Source organism: Thecamonas trahens, assembly GCF_000142905.1.
Source record: "Thecamonas trahens ATCC 50062 unplaced genomic scaffold supercont1.10, whole genome shotgun sequence".
In the NCBI taxonomy this organism is placed as follows: domain Eukaryota; order Apusomonadida; family Apusomonadidae; genus Thecamonas; species Thecamonas trahens.
This window is the reverse complement of record NW_013657670.1, coordinates 432,388-449,636: the sequence shown is the minus strand read 5'-3', so window position 1 is coordinate 449,636 and position 17,249 is coordinate 432,388. Positions and strand designations below refer to the sequence as shown.

The 17,249-nt window shown below is 63.2% G+C and overlaps 6 protein-coding genes across 6 annotated transcripts; 2 read left to right on the top strand and 4 right to left on the bottom strand.

Moving 5' to 3' along the window:
• Positions 1-78: 78 nt before the first annotated feature.
• AMSG_02864 (uncharacterized protein) lies at positions 79-5,823 on the bottom strand (the record flags this gene model as incomplete). Its single annotated transcript, XM_013905248.1, has 2 exons — positions 79-3,281; positions 3,335-5,823. The coding sequence occupies 2 exons, from the start codon at positions 5,821-5,823 to the stop codon at positions 116-118; spliced, it is 5,655 nt and encodes a 1,884-aa protein (XP_013760702.1). The 3' UTR covers positions 79-115.
• A 3,055-nt stretch (positions 5,824-8,878) lies between these two features.
• On the top strand, positions 8,879-11,102 carry AMSG_02862 (phosphatidylinositol phosphate kinase PIPK5). Its single transcript, XM_013905247.1, has one exon. It carries the CDS (start codon positions 9,025-9,027, stop codon positions 10,882-10,884), a length of 1,860 nt encoding a protein of 619 aa, XP_013760701.1. The 5' UTR covers positions 8,879-9,024; the 3' UTR covers positions 10,885-11,102.
• Positions 10,908-13,151, bottom strand: AMSG_02861 (uncharacterized protein; the record flags this gene model as incomplete). The annotated part of the gene is made up of 2 exons (XM_013905246.1): positions 10,908-13,033; positions 13,133-13,151. 2 exons carry the CDS (start codon positions 13,149-13,151, stop codon positions 10,908-10,910), a joined length of 2,145 nt encoding a protein of 714 aa, XP_013760700.1.
• Positions 13,152-13,373: 222 nt separating this feature from the next.
• Positions 13,374-14,247, top strand: AMSG_02860 (Wd-repeat protein; the record flags this gene model as incomplete). The annotated part of the gene is made up of 2 exons (XM_013905245.1): positions 13,374-14,188; positions 14,226-14,247. The coding sequence occupies 2 exons, from the start codon at positions 13,374-13,376 to the stop codon at positions 14,245-14,247; spliced, it is 837 nt and encodes a 278-aa protein (XP_013760699.1).
• Positions 14,248-14,310: 63 nt separating this feature from the next.
• Positions 14,311-15,357, bottom strand: AMSG_02859 (uncharacterized protein; the record flags this gene model as incomplete). Its single annotated transcript, XM_013905244.1, has 1 exon — positions 14,311-15,357. One exon carries the CDS (start codon positions 15,355-15,357, stop codon positions 14,311-14,313), a length of 1,047 nt encoding a protein of 348 aa, XP_013760698.1.
• Positions 15,358-15,780: 423 nt separating this feature from the next.
• Positions 15,781-17,027, bottom strand: AMSG_02858 (acyl-CoA dehydrogenase; the record flags this gene model as incomplete). The annotated part of the gene is made up of 1 exon (XM_013905243.1): positions 15,781-17,027. A coding segment is annotated over one exon (1,213 nt), but the record flags the coding sequence as incomplete, so codon positions are not given.
• Between the last annotated feature and the right edge of the window lie 222 nt (positions 17,028-17,249).

Here is a 17,249-nt window from a genome sequence, read left to right as displayed (position 1 = left end):
CAACCGACATTGACACGCCCACCGGCCGCCCGGCCGATTGACGGCTGACCCCCCCCCCCCCCAACCAAACCGCCCACCTCCATCATTCTCTTCTTTTCATAAATGGGCTGCATCGCTACACGTACTCGGATCCAAGTGACGAGGTTGATGAAGATCCCGAATGCCCGTGGACCGAGGCTAGGCCCAATCCCGAGCCTGAGTCTTGCCCCGCAGCAGGCACAGCAGGCACAAACGCACCGCTGCTGGTTCCGGGCACCGACTTCAGCCGCGCCACGAGGCGATCCTGGAGCGCCTTTGGGTCTGTATCCACAGCTTCCTTGTCCACCATCTCCAGCAGCCTATCAAGCCGCACAGACGAAGTGGTGTACGTCGAACTCGACGAGCGCTCGCGGTAGATCTGGCTGATGTCGCGGATGACAGCGTTGGCACAGACGGCAACAAGGACGCCGAGGCAGATGAGGGTGCCCACGTAAAGAAACGTCTCCGAGCCGCCGCTCGTCGACCGCTCCGCGTAAGACGCCATGCCCATAAAAAGCAGCGAGAGGAGCGCTGCAGAAATGCGCACCTCGGTCTCATCGTACAGCGGAAAGTAAAACGGCCGGTTCGAGGCCACAAAGCCGAGCGAGCCCACAAAGACCACCACAAGCAGCGCAAACTGCCCAAGCGGGAGAGACGAGAAAAACAGCGTGACAATGACCAGGATCAGCCGCCGGCACAGCTCGGCGATGCCGACCCAGTAGTACGGCAGCCGGTAGAGACGATATAATGTCCCCAGCCGGAGGTACGTCGAGTTCTCTCGCAGCTGGTACGACGAGAGATACAGCCACACCCATCCCAAAAACGGAAAGCCAAACACAAAGACGATGACAAAGGCCACGCCAAACGGCAGCGACGACCACCACGCCGCGTCCAAACACGCCACACCCGGATCCGCGTCAAGCACCACGTCGCCCGACGGCAGCTCGATGCAGTCAAAGAGCATGAGCGCGTTGCGCGCAACAGGAATGTACACCAGCGGTGCAAGCGTGTTGAGCACAGACTGGACCGCCGCCGAGTAGCTCATGTTGTTGAGCGTTACAAACCGCGCGTACAGATCGCCCACCGTCGCCTTGATCATCACAACCACCACCGTCGGTGCGAGCAAAAACGTCGCGAAAATGCCCAGCGTCGTCAGATACCGCGCATGCCAGCTCCTGACTTCGCACTCGGTGGCAAACACTGTCGTGTCCACGTTGGAGAACGCAAAGACGGAGAGCACCTGCTGCGACGCACGAGTCCACGCAAACGAAGCCTCCGAAAACACGCCCACAACCTGGAAGGCCACAAGCGTCATCGCGAGCGTCGCTGGCAGCATCCGCACACGCAGCCCAGTCACGTTGGCGTTCATCTTGAGCGCAATGACTACGCCGATGAGAACAGAGACCGACAAGAGCACAAAGGCCACGCCCGAGAACGCATAATCACTTCCACCCGGGCACGCCAGGCACTCGCCCGTCGGCCCGGTGTAGTATGTCTCGGCGCATGCCGAACACATGTACCCTGTCGAGCCAGTCGAGCACAAACCGTTGCCCACGCACACCTCCGGCCGCAGACACCGCACAAAGTTGGTCGAGCCTGGCCGGATCGGAAAGAAGTCGCTTGCCGCAATCGGCGCCTCGTGTCCGCCACGGCACACCCCGCCCGGCGGGCACTCGATGCACGGCTCGGCAAACGACACATTGTCCGGCCGCCAGTAACCGGGTAGGCAGAGACACGGTAGCGCCTCGCCAGTTACCACCCCTCCTGTCGTCGAGTTGGCCGCCACATCCACACGAACCGAATTCTTCGGGCACGCCGGAATAACATCGCACGGCGCGGTCGACTCGTCGTTCGAGAACGTGCCCTCGCCACACTTGCCGCACCGCAGTATGCCATCCTCTTCGCTCACCAGCGCGCCGAACCCGATCGGGCAGCTGCCGACCTCGATGTCCACCGACAACGTCGTCACGCCATCATACAACACGTCCGGCTTGAGCTCGAGTGTCACCGGTGTCGGGCCGGCCGCCACCGCGGCAGTAGCCACAGAGACCACCATGCCGCGGACCGAGAGTGTACCCGCCACGCTCGGCTTGATCCCGAGCTCAAAGCCCTGGACCAGTGCAGAGCTCGCACTCGCCGCCGCCACACTGCCCGCAATCGAGTCGTCCTTCACCCGGTTGCCGAGCGCATCCAACATGACAAACTCGCCTGCCGTCGCCGGCACTCCAGAAGTGAGCCTACCACTCGCGACCTCTTGTGCCATTCGCACCGGCGGCGTGGCGCGAAGCAGTCCATACCCGTTGCCTCCAACACTTGCCACGCTCGCTGGATCAGCTGCCACGCTTGCTGGCAGCGCCAACCACGTGTAGCTCGATGCCAGCGGAGGCGCCGCGCCGCTCTCAAGCGGACACGTGAACTGCAGGCCGCCGCCAACGCCAGCCACGTTGCCGCCTGCCACGCTCGCCGCGGTCAGCTCAATACCCGCCCCACACGCAAACGAGAGTCCGCCGTAGTCAGCCGAGCATCGCCCAATCTGCGCGCCGGTCTTGGACGTCAGCACTGCGTACGCTCCTGGCGGCGGGGGCGGGGGCAGCGCCACGCCTCGCAGCATGCCTGCAGACGCTGAGCGAGCCACGCTCGCGTCGGCCACCGGCATCACGTAGCTCACAGCATCAACCGTAGACACGCATCCGCCAAACGCCGCCCGGCACTCGGTCACCACCGCACCGCTGCCGAGCACCATCGTGCCTGGCGAACATCCGAGACACGCCAGGCACCCGCCGGCGCCGGCCGTATTGCCCGACACCGTCGACGCCACAATCTCGATCTGTGGCAGCGGGTCGTCGTCCGACTCGCGCGTCGAGGGCATCGCAAACGCTCCGCCGCCACTCGCAACAGCAACGTTGTTGCTCATTACACTCTCGGACAGCGTCATCTGCCCCGACATGCCGAGAAGCGCGATGGCGCCGCCACCGCCCTGGATCTCAAACGAGCCTGACGCCACATTGCGAGTCAGCGTCGTCCGGATGAGCCACGCCTCGGCGGTGTTGCCAGTCACCGCCACCGCGCCACCCGCGACGCGCGCCGTGTTGCCCTCCAAGCGAGTGTCAAGCGTCTGTAGAATCGCTGCGTCGCGGACTGAGATCGCGCCGCCGAGCCCCGAGAGACTCTGGACCCCGCTTGAGGTCATCGAAGAGCAGTTGGCGACAACCACATCGCGCAGCATGAGCCGACTCTCGCCGGCTGTCACCACGCCGGCTGCACTCGTTCCCGAGTGCCGACCGTCGTCCCAAACACGCTCATCTTGCTCAGCAACGTCCGTCCGTAGTTCTCCAGCAGCGCGCCGCCGCCGCCGCCGCCACAGTCGATGGTGGCTGTGCTACCTCCGCCCGCCGGGCGGATGATCAGCTCTTGCTCCTTCTCGACGTACTGCCCGCCAATCCGAGTGCACCCATGCACCACAGCCGAAATCTCGACCACAGCCGCCCAACAAGTCGGCCCCGCCGTCAAACCGCCCAGCGTCGGCGCGATTGAAATGGGGTTTGTCGAGACAGGGACGGTAACCAGTCGTGGGTTGGTCATCTTGACTGCTGCCTGGCCAGCAAGCACATACCACGAGCCGCTGTAAGTGGCACTCGTCCCGCCGTTGGCAGGAGTGGGCCCCAGAACAAGCATCATATCACTGATGCCGTCGTTGGTGACGTCGCCGGCGAAAGCGCCGTGGATGTAAGTATGACTTAACATGTCGATGGTGAAACCACCAAGACCATCAAACAGAACCCGCCAGAGCTTGCATGCCGTCGCCCCAACATCCCTATCCAAAACTGCAAAATCAGCCAGCCCGTCTCCATCCATGTCCGCAGCCAGCGACCATTGAATGGTGAACTTGCTCAGCGTTGCCGTCCCGATATTCCCGCCGTACACCATGCCTCCAGCTCCATCACCCAGAAAGTACACCAGATCAGTGGCACTGGAGCTGACACAAATCATGTCTAAATGGTTGTCCACAAGTTGGTTGATGTGCAGCACCTCCATCGCTTGGGCACATGCAGACGTGGAAGACAGCGTTGTCGGTGCCCCAAACTCGCCCGGCCCAGTCGCCAGCGCAACAACAAGCGACCCCGCGCTCCTTCCAACAATATCTGCCCAGCCGTCGCCGTTCAAGTCGCGAGCCCGCATACCCTGAGCACCCATGGTGGATGGGAACGTGAGCAGCGCAGAAGGCGTCGTGACTGGGCCAAAGCCTGGACGAGATTCCAACCAAGTAACCTGCTGCGTTGCAACACACACAACGTCGCTAATCCCGTTGCCGTCCACGTCAAAGCTGAACATGGCTTGGACGTTTGGGCAGGGAAGCGAGCGGAACGAAGATGGGAACCGACCTTGGCCATCGTTGATATACAGCTCAACCAGTGATGTGACCCTGACAAGGATGTCCGCGTACCCATCCCCAGTCACATCAACGACCTGCAGAGCAACGGGAAAGCTGGACCGTACCACTTGGCTCAACACAAAGCTGGCACTTCCACGCCCAAGATAAACCTGCACACCAGCAGCGTTGCCCGTCACGGCGTCGTTGATACCATCCCTGTTCACATCGGCCACCTCCACAGTCATCGGTGCCGCCGATCCAGACGTCGACGGCAGATCACTGAGGCTAATTCGCTCTCCCCACGGCGCGATGCCGGCTGAGACCTGCCCGATCGGTACGGCCTTGATGGCGGCGCCCGACGCAAGATATACCCTCGTCGCATCGCGTCCAATCCGGGCACGTAGCAGCAAGCCGGACGCCACGCTCATGACCAGGTGCTCGCCCTGGCCAAACGAGCCCAGACCCGAGTTGGGCGCCACATACACTTCGCTTGTCGTCACCATCAGCACGTCCAGCGATCCGTCTGCGTTGATGTCGCCAACAGCCACCTCGGATAGACTCGAGAGCAAGCCGTGGACGGACGACACTCGCGTGTCTGCCAAGCGGCCGCCAATGTTGCTAAATATAGAAGCTTGGTTGTACTTGCTGATCAGGACGTCAGCAAAGCCGTCGCCTTCAAAGTCGCACACAGTCACCTGTACAGAGCCGCCAAAGGAGGGAGCCGCGGCTTGAAAAATGCTTGCCTCAAACTCCCCGCCGCCAATAGACGGCCAGACCCGGATGTCGCGGGATGGCAACAGGACCACTACGTCCGTCATACCATCGCCATTGACATCGCCAGCGCCACATGCCTGCACAAGGTTGCCAGTCGGGTCGACCACGTGGCCGACAAGCCGAGATGCTGCCGCAGAGTCGGGAACTAGCACCGTCATAGTTGATGACAATCCCCCCGAGAAGCACACCAGCAACTGCTCGCGACCGTTACCCACGAAATCGCCGCTGGCCACGCCCACCAGATCCGTCTGGCCTTCCTCTGCGGCCGCATGACTAGCGTGCTGCACAAAGGCGCCGCCGGTCCCATCGCTATTCTCCAGCACTACCGCATGCCCCGCGTCGGTCACCACCACAACATCATCCGCCGATGACGACGCTAGCAAGTCCGCCGCCACCAACGCCAGCGAAAGATTGGCGACCGAGCCGATGGTCCCTCCGCTGGTCAGCGTCAGATCGGCAGCCGCAAACATGGCCTCGACCGCGTACGGACCTCCGACTCCGCCGCCTGCCACCACCACATCCAGCTCGGCATCGCCATTGAGCGCTGCCATGGCGCCCACAATCACCGCTGCGCTGGCGGTCCCGGCATTCACGGGCGTGACCGGCTTGTAATTGGGCTTGTTACACACGGCCACCGCCACTGGCGCCAGAGCCACCATCACCACAGCCACAGCCGCCACAGCCACCACTGCCAACCGCATCATCGTGGTAGACCACATAGTCCACGAGTTGATACGTTTCTCTACCCAGGCTTCCTCAAGTGCGGTATGGGGTTGAGAGGTGGGCGTGGCTTTGGCCGTGGGCGCGGGAGTGGTGCAGGACGCTGGTGCGCCAGTCCGGCAGGAGTCGCTGCGCACAAGCGGCAAAGCAAACACCGGCGCGCATGTACACAACATTCCCACAGCCCACCACAGACACTAAATGTCACACATGAGAGTACAAACAACATAGCAAGCATGCACATGCCACATCGTAGCTGTATGTTGTGTAAACCCCCTCAAATGATCACAACGGACCAGTACACCCTCGCACCATGCCATGCATGCACCGCCTTTCCCCCCTTCCAATGTGGTTCAACCATTGACTTCAACTTAGGCAAATTTGTGCGAGTTGAGGCGCCATCCCCAAAAACAGCCACATGAGGGGGACTGCGAGCAGGCCGGGTCGGGGGGCCGACAAAGACAGCACGTTTGGGAGACACTTTACTCGGACTATTGGTGGTATGCGTGTATTATATGCTGTAGTAGTGGTCCTCTTTGTTGTCTCCTGTCCTGCATGTGGCTTGCAGATGACGTCGACTACGGCTCGCCTGGCCGACCTCGCGTCGACCAGCGGGAGCGCAGGCAAAACTCCGTTTGTGGCTGTGAGCACTGCGCCTGGATCATCGGAACTGATTGTGGCCTCGACGACAAACTCGGGTGAGATCAATCTTTGGTTTTGTGCTTCTGCGGCCGATGCCTGCACCAACGTTGTCGCTGCTTTCTCGGAAGCCGTCGTGCCATCGTTGGCCGTCTTTGCCGATGGCCGTCTGGCTGTCGGAGCCAAAGGCTTGTACGACTACCTCGACTCGTGGTACACAACTGGGCACGATGGCGCAGGGCTCACCTTTTCGAGAAAGCCTGGGCAATTTGATGACTCGTACGCACAGAGCTTCACTACCTACAACTCGGCGACAGGTAAGGTGACGTTTGTGGCTCTTGCCGGTAACAGGCCGTACATCCTCACCGCCGATGAGAGCCTGTCCGGATGGACCCAGTCGAGCCAGCTCGAGGCGAGCTCACAGTCGTCGATGGTCACGATTGCACTCAACGCCGACAATACAAAGGCGTACGTGGCAAGTGTGGCATCGACGGTGCCGCTGCTGCATATCTGCAATCCGGACGGTGAGGCGTGCAGCTCGGCGTCGCTCTCGACAACGGCGGCCAGTATGGACAAACGGCTGAGCCTGGTGATTGATCCTACCAACCCCAACATTCTCCTCGGCTTTACCGGCACGGACGAGCACTACTACATCCTCCGGTGCGATACCTCAGGCACCGGATGCATTGAGACCGACATGACGGCCGAGTCGGGTGTATCCGGCTTTGGCGTATGGGGTGCCATTGCCATCGATGCCAACGCCTCGCCTCCGCGCCTCCTTGTCGCTGCCGAGTCGTCCGTCGATGGGCGGACTTCGATCCTCGCCTGCAACGTGGACGTCACCAACTGCGCCACCTTCACTCCCACCGGCATGGCGACCAACACCGGCCTCGAGCCGCACCTGGCGGTCCTGCCGGACTCGCGAATTGCTGTCGCGACTCGGGAAGCGACGTCTTTTGACGGATACCTGCATGTTCTCACACTGCAGCCGCCGCCACCGCCGCCGCCGCCGCCATCGCCGCCGCCATCGCCGCCGCCACCACCGTCGTCGCCGCCGCCGCCGCCGCCGACGTCCGACGCCACCACCTCGCCAGATGGTGCGCTCTCTACTGCCGGCGCGGCACAGTCGCCTGCCCCTGTCTTCTCGAAGCATAGCACCATGCTTGTTTCGTCTGTGGCTCTCCTTTTCTTCCTTTTGGCCGTCGTCTTTATCGTCCTCGTTGTCGTCCGCAAGAAGCGCCGGATGGCACTTGCGCGCGTCGGCATAATCCCGGGAACCGAGTCGGCTGCCGCCGCCTTTTCCGACCGCTTGCTCGAGTCCGCCAGGCCATCCAAACCCGAAGCGCGCGCCTCGGTCGCACTTCTTGACTCTGGAGGGCAATCCTCGCGGTCGGGCTCGTCGCCGATGCCGTCATCGCCGTCATCATCGTCGGCATCGAATGCATCGTCGCTCTCCAACTCTTATTCAAACACGCGATCGCGTGAGCCGGGCATGACTGCCTCCCACCCCGCCATCGTCGAGGACCCGGACTCAATGGCGAAATCCCCGCCGTCCCGCCGCGTCATGTCCAACCCGCGGCGCACAAGCATCTCTAGCCGCCGCGAGAGCAAGACTGCCTCTCCGCGCCGCCTCGCCTCTATCTCGCGAAAGTCGAGTGGGGCACGATAAACCTCTCGTGTCGTAGCGATCGTCTTTGCTTCATGTTTTGTAGAGAACCAAGTGGAGGCTCCACGTCTGCGAGGGTGTGCGCGAGAGTCGGGCAACCGTTTTTGATGATCCCACGTCTCAAGCACAGTGTGATGAAAACACGCTGCAATGACCATGACGGGCCAGCATTCCCCAGAAACAACACAGCCACAAACCCGTGCAACTCCCCAGATGTACATCGTCATCCACGTATCACATCTTCCCACATCCAGTTGCGATATCCCCCCCTTCACTCCCCCTCTTCTACGCTCTGCCCCACCACGCCATTTTTTCGTCAGTGATACGTTAGCAGGAACACCTCAAGTCAGCCAAGGTGCTCAACGGAGACCCATGACCGTTCCTCACCGCCCGCACCCCGCGCCTATCCTCTCTCACCTCGCTCTCCCCCTCCCCCCTCCCCTCCCCTGCCCCTCTCACCTCGCTCTCCCCCTCCCCCCTCCCCTCCCCTGCCCCTCTCCCATGGCGGAAGATCGTCGGGGTGAACCGACAGGCCGAGAGGGACGAGCAGGCGGACCAGACGACGCAGCCGAGCACGGCACGGCAGAGCAGGCGGACCAGACGACGCAGCCGAGCACGGCACGGCAGAGGAGGCGGGGATGGCATAGGCGAAGTGGACGAGCTGGAGCTGGGCGATGGTGTGGCAGGAGTGGGCGATGATGCGGCAGGAGTGGGCGATGATGCGGCAGGAGTGGACGATGGTGCGGCAGGAGTGGACGATGCAGGCGCGTCAGAGAGCAGACGGAGATCGGGATGGCGGGTGGAAGAAGGCGATCCGAGTCATGAGCTAGTGATCATGATTCTGGGCATTCGGACGGTGGTCTCGCAGACCCGCGAGCTAGAGGCCGACACCATCCTTACTCCAGCCGACTCGACAGAGGTTCTGCGGTGGAAGTTCCTCTCGGACGGCACGCCCAAGACGCCCGCGCACAAGCACTCCGACTTTAAGTTCCAGGACTATGCGCCGCGGACGTTCAAGGCCATCCGCTCGATCTTTCTCAACGAGGACGAGTACCTGCTCTCGCTGACTCGCGAGAACGCGCTGACGACTATGGCCTCGCCGGGCAAGTCGGGCGCAAGCTTCTACTTTTCTAACGACCTGCGGTTTGTCATCAAGACCATCACTCACGCCGAGGCCAAGTTTCTGCGCTCCATCCTCTACCGGTACTATCACTACATGTACTCCAACCCCAACACGCTTCTCTCCAAGTTCTGCGGCCTGCATCGGCTGCAACCGCGCAAGGGGCCCAAGGTATACTTTGTCATCATGACCAACGTCTTTCCGTCATGGCTCGACGTCCACGCCCGCTATGATCTCAAGGGCTCGACCCATGGGCGGTCTGTCGGGCCCGCGGTCATGGCGCTGCCGCCGTCCGAGCGGGCGTCGGCGGTGCTGAAGGACCTTGACTTTGTGGCGCTGGGCAAGAAGATCCGGCTCGGCCCGGCCAAGGCCAACCTGTTCAAGGCTCAGGTTCGTCGTGACGTCGAGTTCCTCGCCTCGATCAACGTCATGGACTACTCGCTCCTTCTCGGCGTCCACGACCTCAACATTTCCAACTCGGCCCGGCTCCGCGCGACGCTGCTGAAGCGTGTGACGCCAACAGCCCCCGCGCTCGCCGATCGCGACGCCATCCGCCGCGCTGGTCTCAAGCGCAAGGCGCGCCGCGCCGCCAAAACCGCCCTCTACAAGCGCCCCGTCCTCGTTTCGCCGCTCTCGACTTCGGACCTGCCCTCGCTCACCCACCAGCCGTCGGTCGCCTCTGGCGTCCCGGGATCGGTCTTTTCCTCGGTCTTCACCGCAGAGCTGGGCGGTCTGCAGTCGACCGATGCCAGTGACGCACCGCTCTCAGAGCTCTACTTTCTGGGCATCATCGACTTTCTGCAAAAGTACAACGTGAAGAAGACGCTCGAGCACAAGTACAAGTCGTTCCGCTTCGACAGGACTTCCATTTCGGCCGTCCCGCCCAATCTCTACGCCACCCGCTTCTACTCGTTTGTCACCGACTCGGTCCTCTCCGATCCGAACCCGCCTTCCGAAGTAGTCCTCGCACCCGAGGCGCCGGCCTCGGTCCCGGTCCACCCGGATCATGCCGCAGTCCTTGCCGGCGGTCGTGTCGTCTCAGTCTCGGAGCGCCTCGACGAGTCGGGCAACATCATCCGCACCACCCGGGTCCGCCGCCGCCACCGCCGCCGCCGCTCGTCGCGCGCCTCGCTGCATGCTCGTGCCTCGTCCTCGCGCGCCCGCGACGCTGGGCCCTCAGGCCTTCCATCGTCAACTCCGCCGTACTCGTACGCCTCGTCGGAATGCGAGGAAGTGGTCGTGAGCACGCTCTACCCGCCGGGCCACCTGCGGTCGGCGTCGGTCACCCACGATGGCCAGCTCTCGGAAGGTAGCCATTCATCGGGTCTCGACTCGTTCGCCGACTCGGCCTCGTCGACGCTCTTCTCGTCGTCGTCAGGAGATGGCCACGCCGGGCCGTCGAGCCTGCCGCCGCCGCGCCCGCTTCGCCTGAAGAATCCGTCGCCGCCGCCCGCTCGCTCCGGCCCACCTCATCCGCGTCGCAAGCGTCGCCGCCGAGGGCATACAGCTGCGTCGCCACCCAAGTCCAAACCCGAAGAATCTTCGTGGTCTAACTCGTGGTCGAGCTCGTTGTGACGCACGCCATGGCCTGCAATGTTTTACGACAATGCCGACTCGCTCGCATACGAGCTGTAGCCGTAGCTGGAGACAGCTGTCGAATCGCGCCAGCCGGAAGCCACCATTTCGATATCTGAATCGAGTGAGATCGGATCCGGCAGCGGCGTGTCCACAAAGTAGGTGTCGATGGAGAATACAGGCGAACCACGGTGCGAGTTTTCCGCGTCCGAATCCGAGTTCGGGTCTGAGCGCTTTCCCCGCTTGTTCTTCTTCTTGCTCTTCTTCCCCTTCCCCTTGCTCTTTCCAATCGTCCTCTTGCCCTTCCTCTTGCCTCTGCCGCGATCAGAATCGTCTGAGCTCACCGAGAGTCGCTTGGCCTCGTTGGCGATGGCTCGCTTGGACTTGATGGCCTGGCGGGCCGAGTGGCTGGCTGCGGTGGGCGAGTTGAGACGGAGGCGAATGACGTTGCGGCGGTTTGTCCAGGGAACAGTGCGGGTGTAGCGGTAGTCACCGCCTTCGAGGACGACCGAGGCAGCCGAGAGAAACTTGCTCCAGCGGAGCTTGAGGCCCGTAGGCGGGTTGTTGGCAATGGGTGAGGCGACGACCTGGCGAGCAACGAGCTTGTCGTCGTGGGTGATTTCGCCCTGACAAGTGGCGTGCATGTCACCGCAGACGACGATGACATCGCGCTCGAGTTCATCCTCGTCGTAGCGCCAGGCGTGGAGGAGGCGGACGAGGGCGGCCTGCTCATCGCGGAAGCGGGCAAAGCCCATCTTGTCGCGGATCCACGGCATGGTCGTCGAGACGCAGCACGACATGCACTTGTCAGCGTAGACGAGCGGAATAGAGGAGACAACAATGAGCGAGCGAACGTTGCCAAAGTGTGAGACCGGGAGTCTAGCCAGCGCCTTGCCCTCGGGCGAGCGCTTCGACGGCACGTACTCGCCATCCGAGAGAAGAGCGTCGAGCATGTTCCACTGGGTCACGCCGAGCATGGCGGCGTGGTTGTCGCGGGTGTCCTCGTTGGAGCGGGCGTGGAATGACCGCGCGCCGCGGACGTCGAGGACGACAATGCCGAGGGTGCCCCAGCGGAGGGCAAATGCATCGGCGTGCACGTCGGGGAAGCGCAGGTCGTCAAAGTGCTCGAGCTGGGCATCCCAGAGCGTGCGCTGGTACTCGTAGAAGACTTTGCGGGCGATAGAGCCGACCCAAAAGTCGAACGAAGATGGATCCCGGTGGGAGGAGAAGGTCGACCAGTCGTTGACCAGCTCGTGGTCATCCCACACCATGATGTGCGAGGAGCGGGCGAGGACTCGCCGGGTCACTGCGTTGCCCCACGTCCGCCGGTATATGTCGCGGTAGTGCTCGGCGAGCTTGTCGGCGCCCTCCAGCCGCCACCACGCACCCTCGGACCGCTTGTCCTTCATCCGCGCCACCAGCTCGTGCGCCTCCTCCGCCACGGCCTTGAACGCCGAGTCGGCGTAGACCTGGTCGCCGAGGTGGATCATAATGTCGGCAAAGAGCGGCGAGGTGTCAAAGGCCTCATCGACCCGCTCCCACATGGCGTCGTGGTCGGCAATCGTCAACTTGTCGCACGAAAACGCCAGGACCGAGATTGTCGCCGCGTCGACCTCGTCGTCGGGCGGAAAGGTGGCGATCCACCCGCGTCCCGCGCCGGGGTTCGCCAGCTCGCCATTGCCCGACACTACAACCACCCGAACCTTGTACATTGTCGACGGCTCGAGCTCGAGCAGTGTCACTGCCACCGGCGCGCGGCCCGAGCAGGCGACCCGCGCCGAGACCTCCTCGCCTGGCTCTTCCAGAGCAGCCAAGCTCCGTGCACTGCGGTCAATGGCTGCGTGCGGAGTGGCGACTACCTCCAGCTCTGCCGCCGCATCAGTCTCGACCAGCACTCGCGCCGACGTAGCGGTGACGAGGCCGATGACCGGGCCGACCACCAACGTGGGCGGCGTGTCAAAGCCCGACGTCACCGACACCGACACCGAACCCAGACCATCTGCTGTGTAGCGACTCCCGGGCGACGAGACCGAGTCTGAGACCGAGTCCGAGACCGAGTCCGGGACCGAGGCAGACGCCGATGTTGATGCTGACGCCGATGCTGATGCAGACGCCGATGTCGATGCCGTCGATGACCTGGCCTTGTTCCCTTTGCTGTACCCCTTGCCCTTGCCCTTCCTCTCCCTCTTCCCCTTCCCCTTCCTCTTCCCCTTGCCCTCCCCCTTCCTCGTCCCCCTCCCCTTCATACTGCTCTTCTTCACACCCATACTCTCTGCGTGCGACAAGTGCTTCTGTCTGCCCCTCCGCTTCCGCTGCCCTGTCGCTGCCGTGTCATTGCCATTGCCAGCACAGCACACGACACGCCACGGGCCACGGGCCACAGGCCACAGGCGACAGGCGACAGGCCACGCCCCAGACGACAAACAACCCACAACAGACGGCGTCGGTGACATTTGACGTCGACAGCACCCAACTCCAATACCCGGGACATGGCGGCGGCTAGCCAACCGGCTTCGTGCCTGGAGCTGGAGATGACGGTGGCGGTGGAGGGCAAGGAGGGTGCGGTCGGGCTGACAGCAGGAGCGTACGCACCGCAGGGGCGATACCTCCTCGCGGGAGACTCGGCGGGTGAGGTACATCTGTGTAACCTGGTCGATGGCCTCCATGTTGCGGCTCTGCCACATGCTGCAAAGGCCGTCAAGGCGCTGGCTCTTACTGCGGATGGCGCTCGGTTTGCTGCAGGTTCGGGCGACAAGGCCCTCGCGGTGTGGGACATCGAGTCCGGCGCTCCTGTCCGCCGATGGGACCGCTTGCCGGGTGTGCCTGCGGGAGTCGCCCTCAACGGCCCGGGTTCGGTCTTGTTCGCCGGATCGCTCAGCAGCGTGCTTGTCTATGACGTCCGCTCGGGCGTCCGCACCCCGCTGCAGGTGCTCAAGGGGCCGACCGACCGGGTTGTTGACATTGTCTTTGACGAGAGCCACGCTCCGGATCCGCTGCCGGCGCCGGTCATCCGCGCCGCCTCGCTTGATGGCAGCGTGTGCAGCTGGGAGCTTCGATCCGGCCGCTTGGTGGTCGACGAGCTTGGGGAGGGCGGGCTGGCCTCGCTCGACGTCTCTGTCGACGGGCAAATGCTGCTGGTGAGGACTCTCTCGGGCCACATCGGATCGTACGCGGCTGCCTCTGGCGAGGCTGCGATGTGCTACGCTGAGCGCGGCATGCGCGAGGACCAGCTGCGAACGAACGCAGTGCTGGCGGGGCGGGGCACCACCGTAGTGGCCGGCGACGCCGACGGCGGCCTGCGGGTGTGGCAGGCGGCAACCGGGGTGCTTTCCGGCAGGCAGGCGGCCGCGCACGACTCGGTAGTCACCCGGGTCCTTGCTGCGCCGGTCCAGCCACGGGTGGCGAGCGTGGGCATGGACGGCAAGGTCAAGGTGTGGCGGCTGACTCCTTCCTGACTACCCGGATGCCGCGGCCGGCGAGGCCGGTGCTCGGCGAGCTCGGACGCGGCTGCTTGTCGTTGCTGTAGAACGGCGGAGTGAGGAGGCCCTTGGAGCTCTGGATGCGGTAGACACCTGGTACGGCCGACGACGGCAGCGAGCCCGACGCTGCAGCCGAGTTGTACGACTCGAGCGAGGCGTAGCCGCTGTAAGGCGACGTGCCGCGCGACCAGGACGATCCCCTGAGCGGCGAAAAGGCGCCGATGGCTGCCGTTGCCGCGGTCGTCGACTCGTCGAGTTCGCCACGGACCGACGAGAACTGATAGATGACGGCGGCAATGGGGACGTAGAACGTGATAGAGTGGACCAGGATGCGCTCGACGACCAGCGCGGTGCCGGACGAGGCGTGAAAGGTGTAGCACGGCTCGTTTGACGAGTCGCCGGCCGCCACGGCGAGCTGGACAATGTAAAAAGCGAGCGAGAGGTATGCGCAGGTGGCGTAGATGATGATGAGGATCCAGAGCTTGCGCTTCTTGGCACGGTAGTAGGCGCGCGAGATGGAGTTTCGGGCGACGAGCGAGCTGAGCTTGACCTGGATGTAGACGCCGGCAATGACAAAGACGGTGGTCATGATGGCACCAGTGCTCACCATGATCATCCACACGGGGCTCTCGCAGCCGGCGCCTGCGGAGCGGGTGTCGTTAAAACCAAAGATGAGGATGACTAGGACACCCTCCATGATGTAGAGGCCGCCAAAGGCGGGGAAGACGAGCGATCGGAGCATAAACTCTTGCCGCGAGATAGTCAAGGCATACATGCATAGATTGAGGGCGACAGTGATGATGACCAAGTTCTCCAGAATGTGTGCGGTGTACATCATGTTCTGAAAGGGGAAGGCGAACCAGCCCACAAAGGCCACCGACGACTCGAGGGTGCAGAACATGAGGATGAGCATACGGGTAGCACGGTATCGCTGACCAGCTCGCCACACCCGAACCAGCCCCACACTCCCAGCAATAGCCAGCACCAGTGCCATGGCCGCAAGGACCGCAAACTGGGTGCACAGCTCGGTGCCCGTCAGCTTGGCGTGCGGCGACGTTGCGGCACCGCAATGTATGACAGCAAAGGTCGGATGGCCTGCACATGGCCTGCCCGTCAGTGCCAGTGCCACTACCACCACACACAATGCCTTCCATATCACTCGTCGTGTTCCCTGCCGCTCCATGTCTCGTGCTTGCGTGGGTGGCTGGGGGTCGGCGGCGTCGGCTACGTGAGGTGGCGTGCCTGTCTCTCTCCGCTTCCACCCCGCCAAACCTCGGTGGCGCCGTTTGTTGGCCATAGTCCGCTGGCACCGTGGGGCGACTCCCACACGAGGACGTGTTACTCGTCGTGCGGCTATCGATCATGCAGTTGTCCATCGTGCGGTGGGTAATCACACGGCTGGTGACTTGTGGCTGGCGGCTGAGAGTCGAGCCACGGCAGAGCGCCAGAGCTTAGAGCTTGGACGACTTGCTGGCGCCGCGGAGCTCCAGTTTGGCCACCGTTCGCCAGTGGACTTCATCGGGGCCATCGGCAATGCGCAGGGTCCGCGCTTGGGCCCAGAGGTAGGCGAGCGGGGTGTCCTGCGAGACGCCGGCAGCGCCGTGAGCCTGGATGGCGCGGTCGATGACGTCGAGAGCCATGCGCGGGGCAACGGTCTTGATCATGGCAATCTCCTTGCGGGCCTTCTTGTTGCCGTACTTGTCCATCATGTACGCGGCGTGGAGGACAAGGAGGCGGGCGGCGTCAATCTCGCACCGCGACTTGGCAATGTCGATCTGGATGGAGGCGAGGGCGGCGAGCGGTTTGCCAAACGCCACCCGGCGCTGGACGCGGTCAACCATGACCCGCAGCGCACGCTCGGCGGTCCCGATGAGGCGCATGCAATGATGGATGCGGCCGGGACCGAGCCGGCCCTGTGCAATCTCAAAGCCGCGGCCTTCGCCAAGGAGCATGTTTGCGGCCGGAACGCGCACGTTGTCAAACACAATCTCCATGTGCCCGTGCGGGGCGTCCGAGTAGCCAAAGACCTTGAGGTGGCGGCGGACGGTGAGGCCTGATGCGTCCATGGGGACCAAGATCATCGACTGCTGCAAGTACTTGTGGGCGCTGGGATCAGTCTTGCCCATGACGATGAGGAAGGCGCAACGCGGATCACCCGCGCCCGACGTCCACCACTTGCGGCCATTAACGACGTACTCATCGCCGTCACGGACAATCGAGGTGGAGATGTTGGTGGCGTCGGACGAAGCAACGTCGGGCTCGGTCATGGCAAAGGCCGATCGGATGCTGCCATCAAGCAGCGGGACGAGCCAGGTGGCCTTTTGCTCGGGCGTGCCGTAGCGGGCGAGAACCTCGGCGTTGCCGGTGTCGGGCGCGGCGCAGTTGAAGATCTCAGGCGCCCAGAGGACCTCGCCCATGATCTCACACAGCGGCGCATACTCAAAATTGGAGAGGCCCGCTCCAAGCTCCGACTCTGGCAGGAACAGGTTCCACAGGCCGGCGGCCTTGGCCTTCTCCTTCAGCTCCTCCATGAGCGGCGGGACGGCCCACTGGCCGACCTCCTCGTGCTGGGCTGCCATGGCCGCCTCGTTGGGGTACACATGCTCGTCCATGAACGCACGCAGCGCTTTCATCAGCTTCCGTGTCTTGGCTGTGTACTCCATCCTGTGGCTGGTGAAGGGAGAGGTGGCGGTAAGGGAAAGAGGTGGCTGCAAGGGGTGGGGGGTGAGGGGGGGGGGGCAAGGGCGGACAGGCACATGACGGGCCGAACCATACCCATGACTATGACCATGACCATGACGAAGATCATGGATCATCATACTCACCATGACCACCATCACTCCCCCCTCCCCCTTCCACCATCACTTCCAGCCCCTCATCGCCACA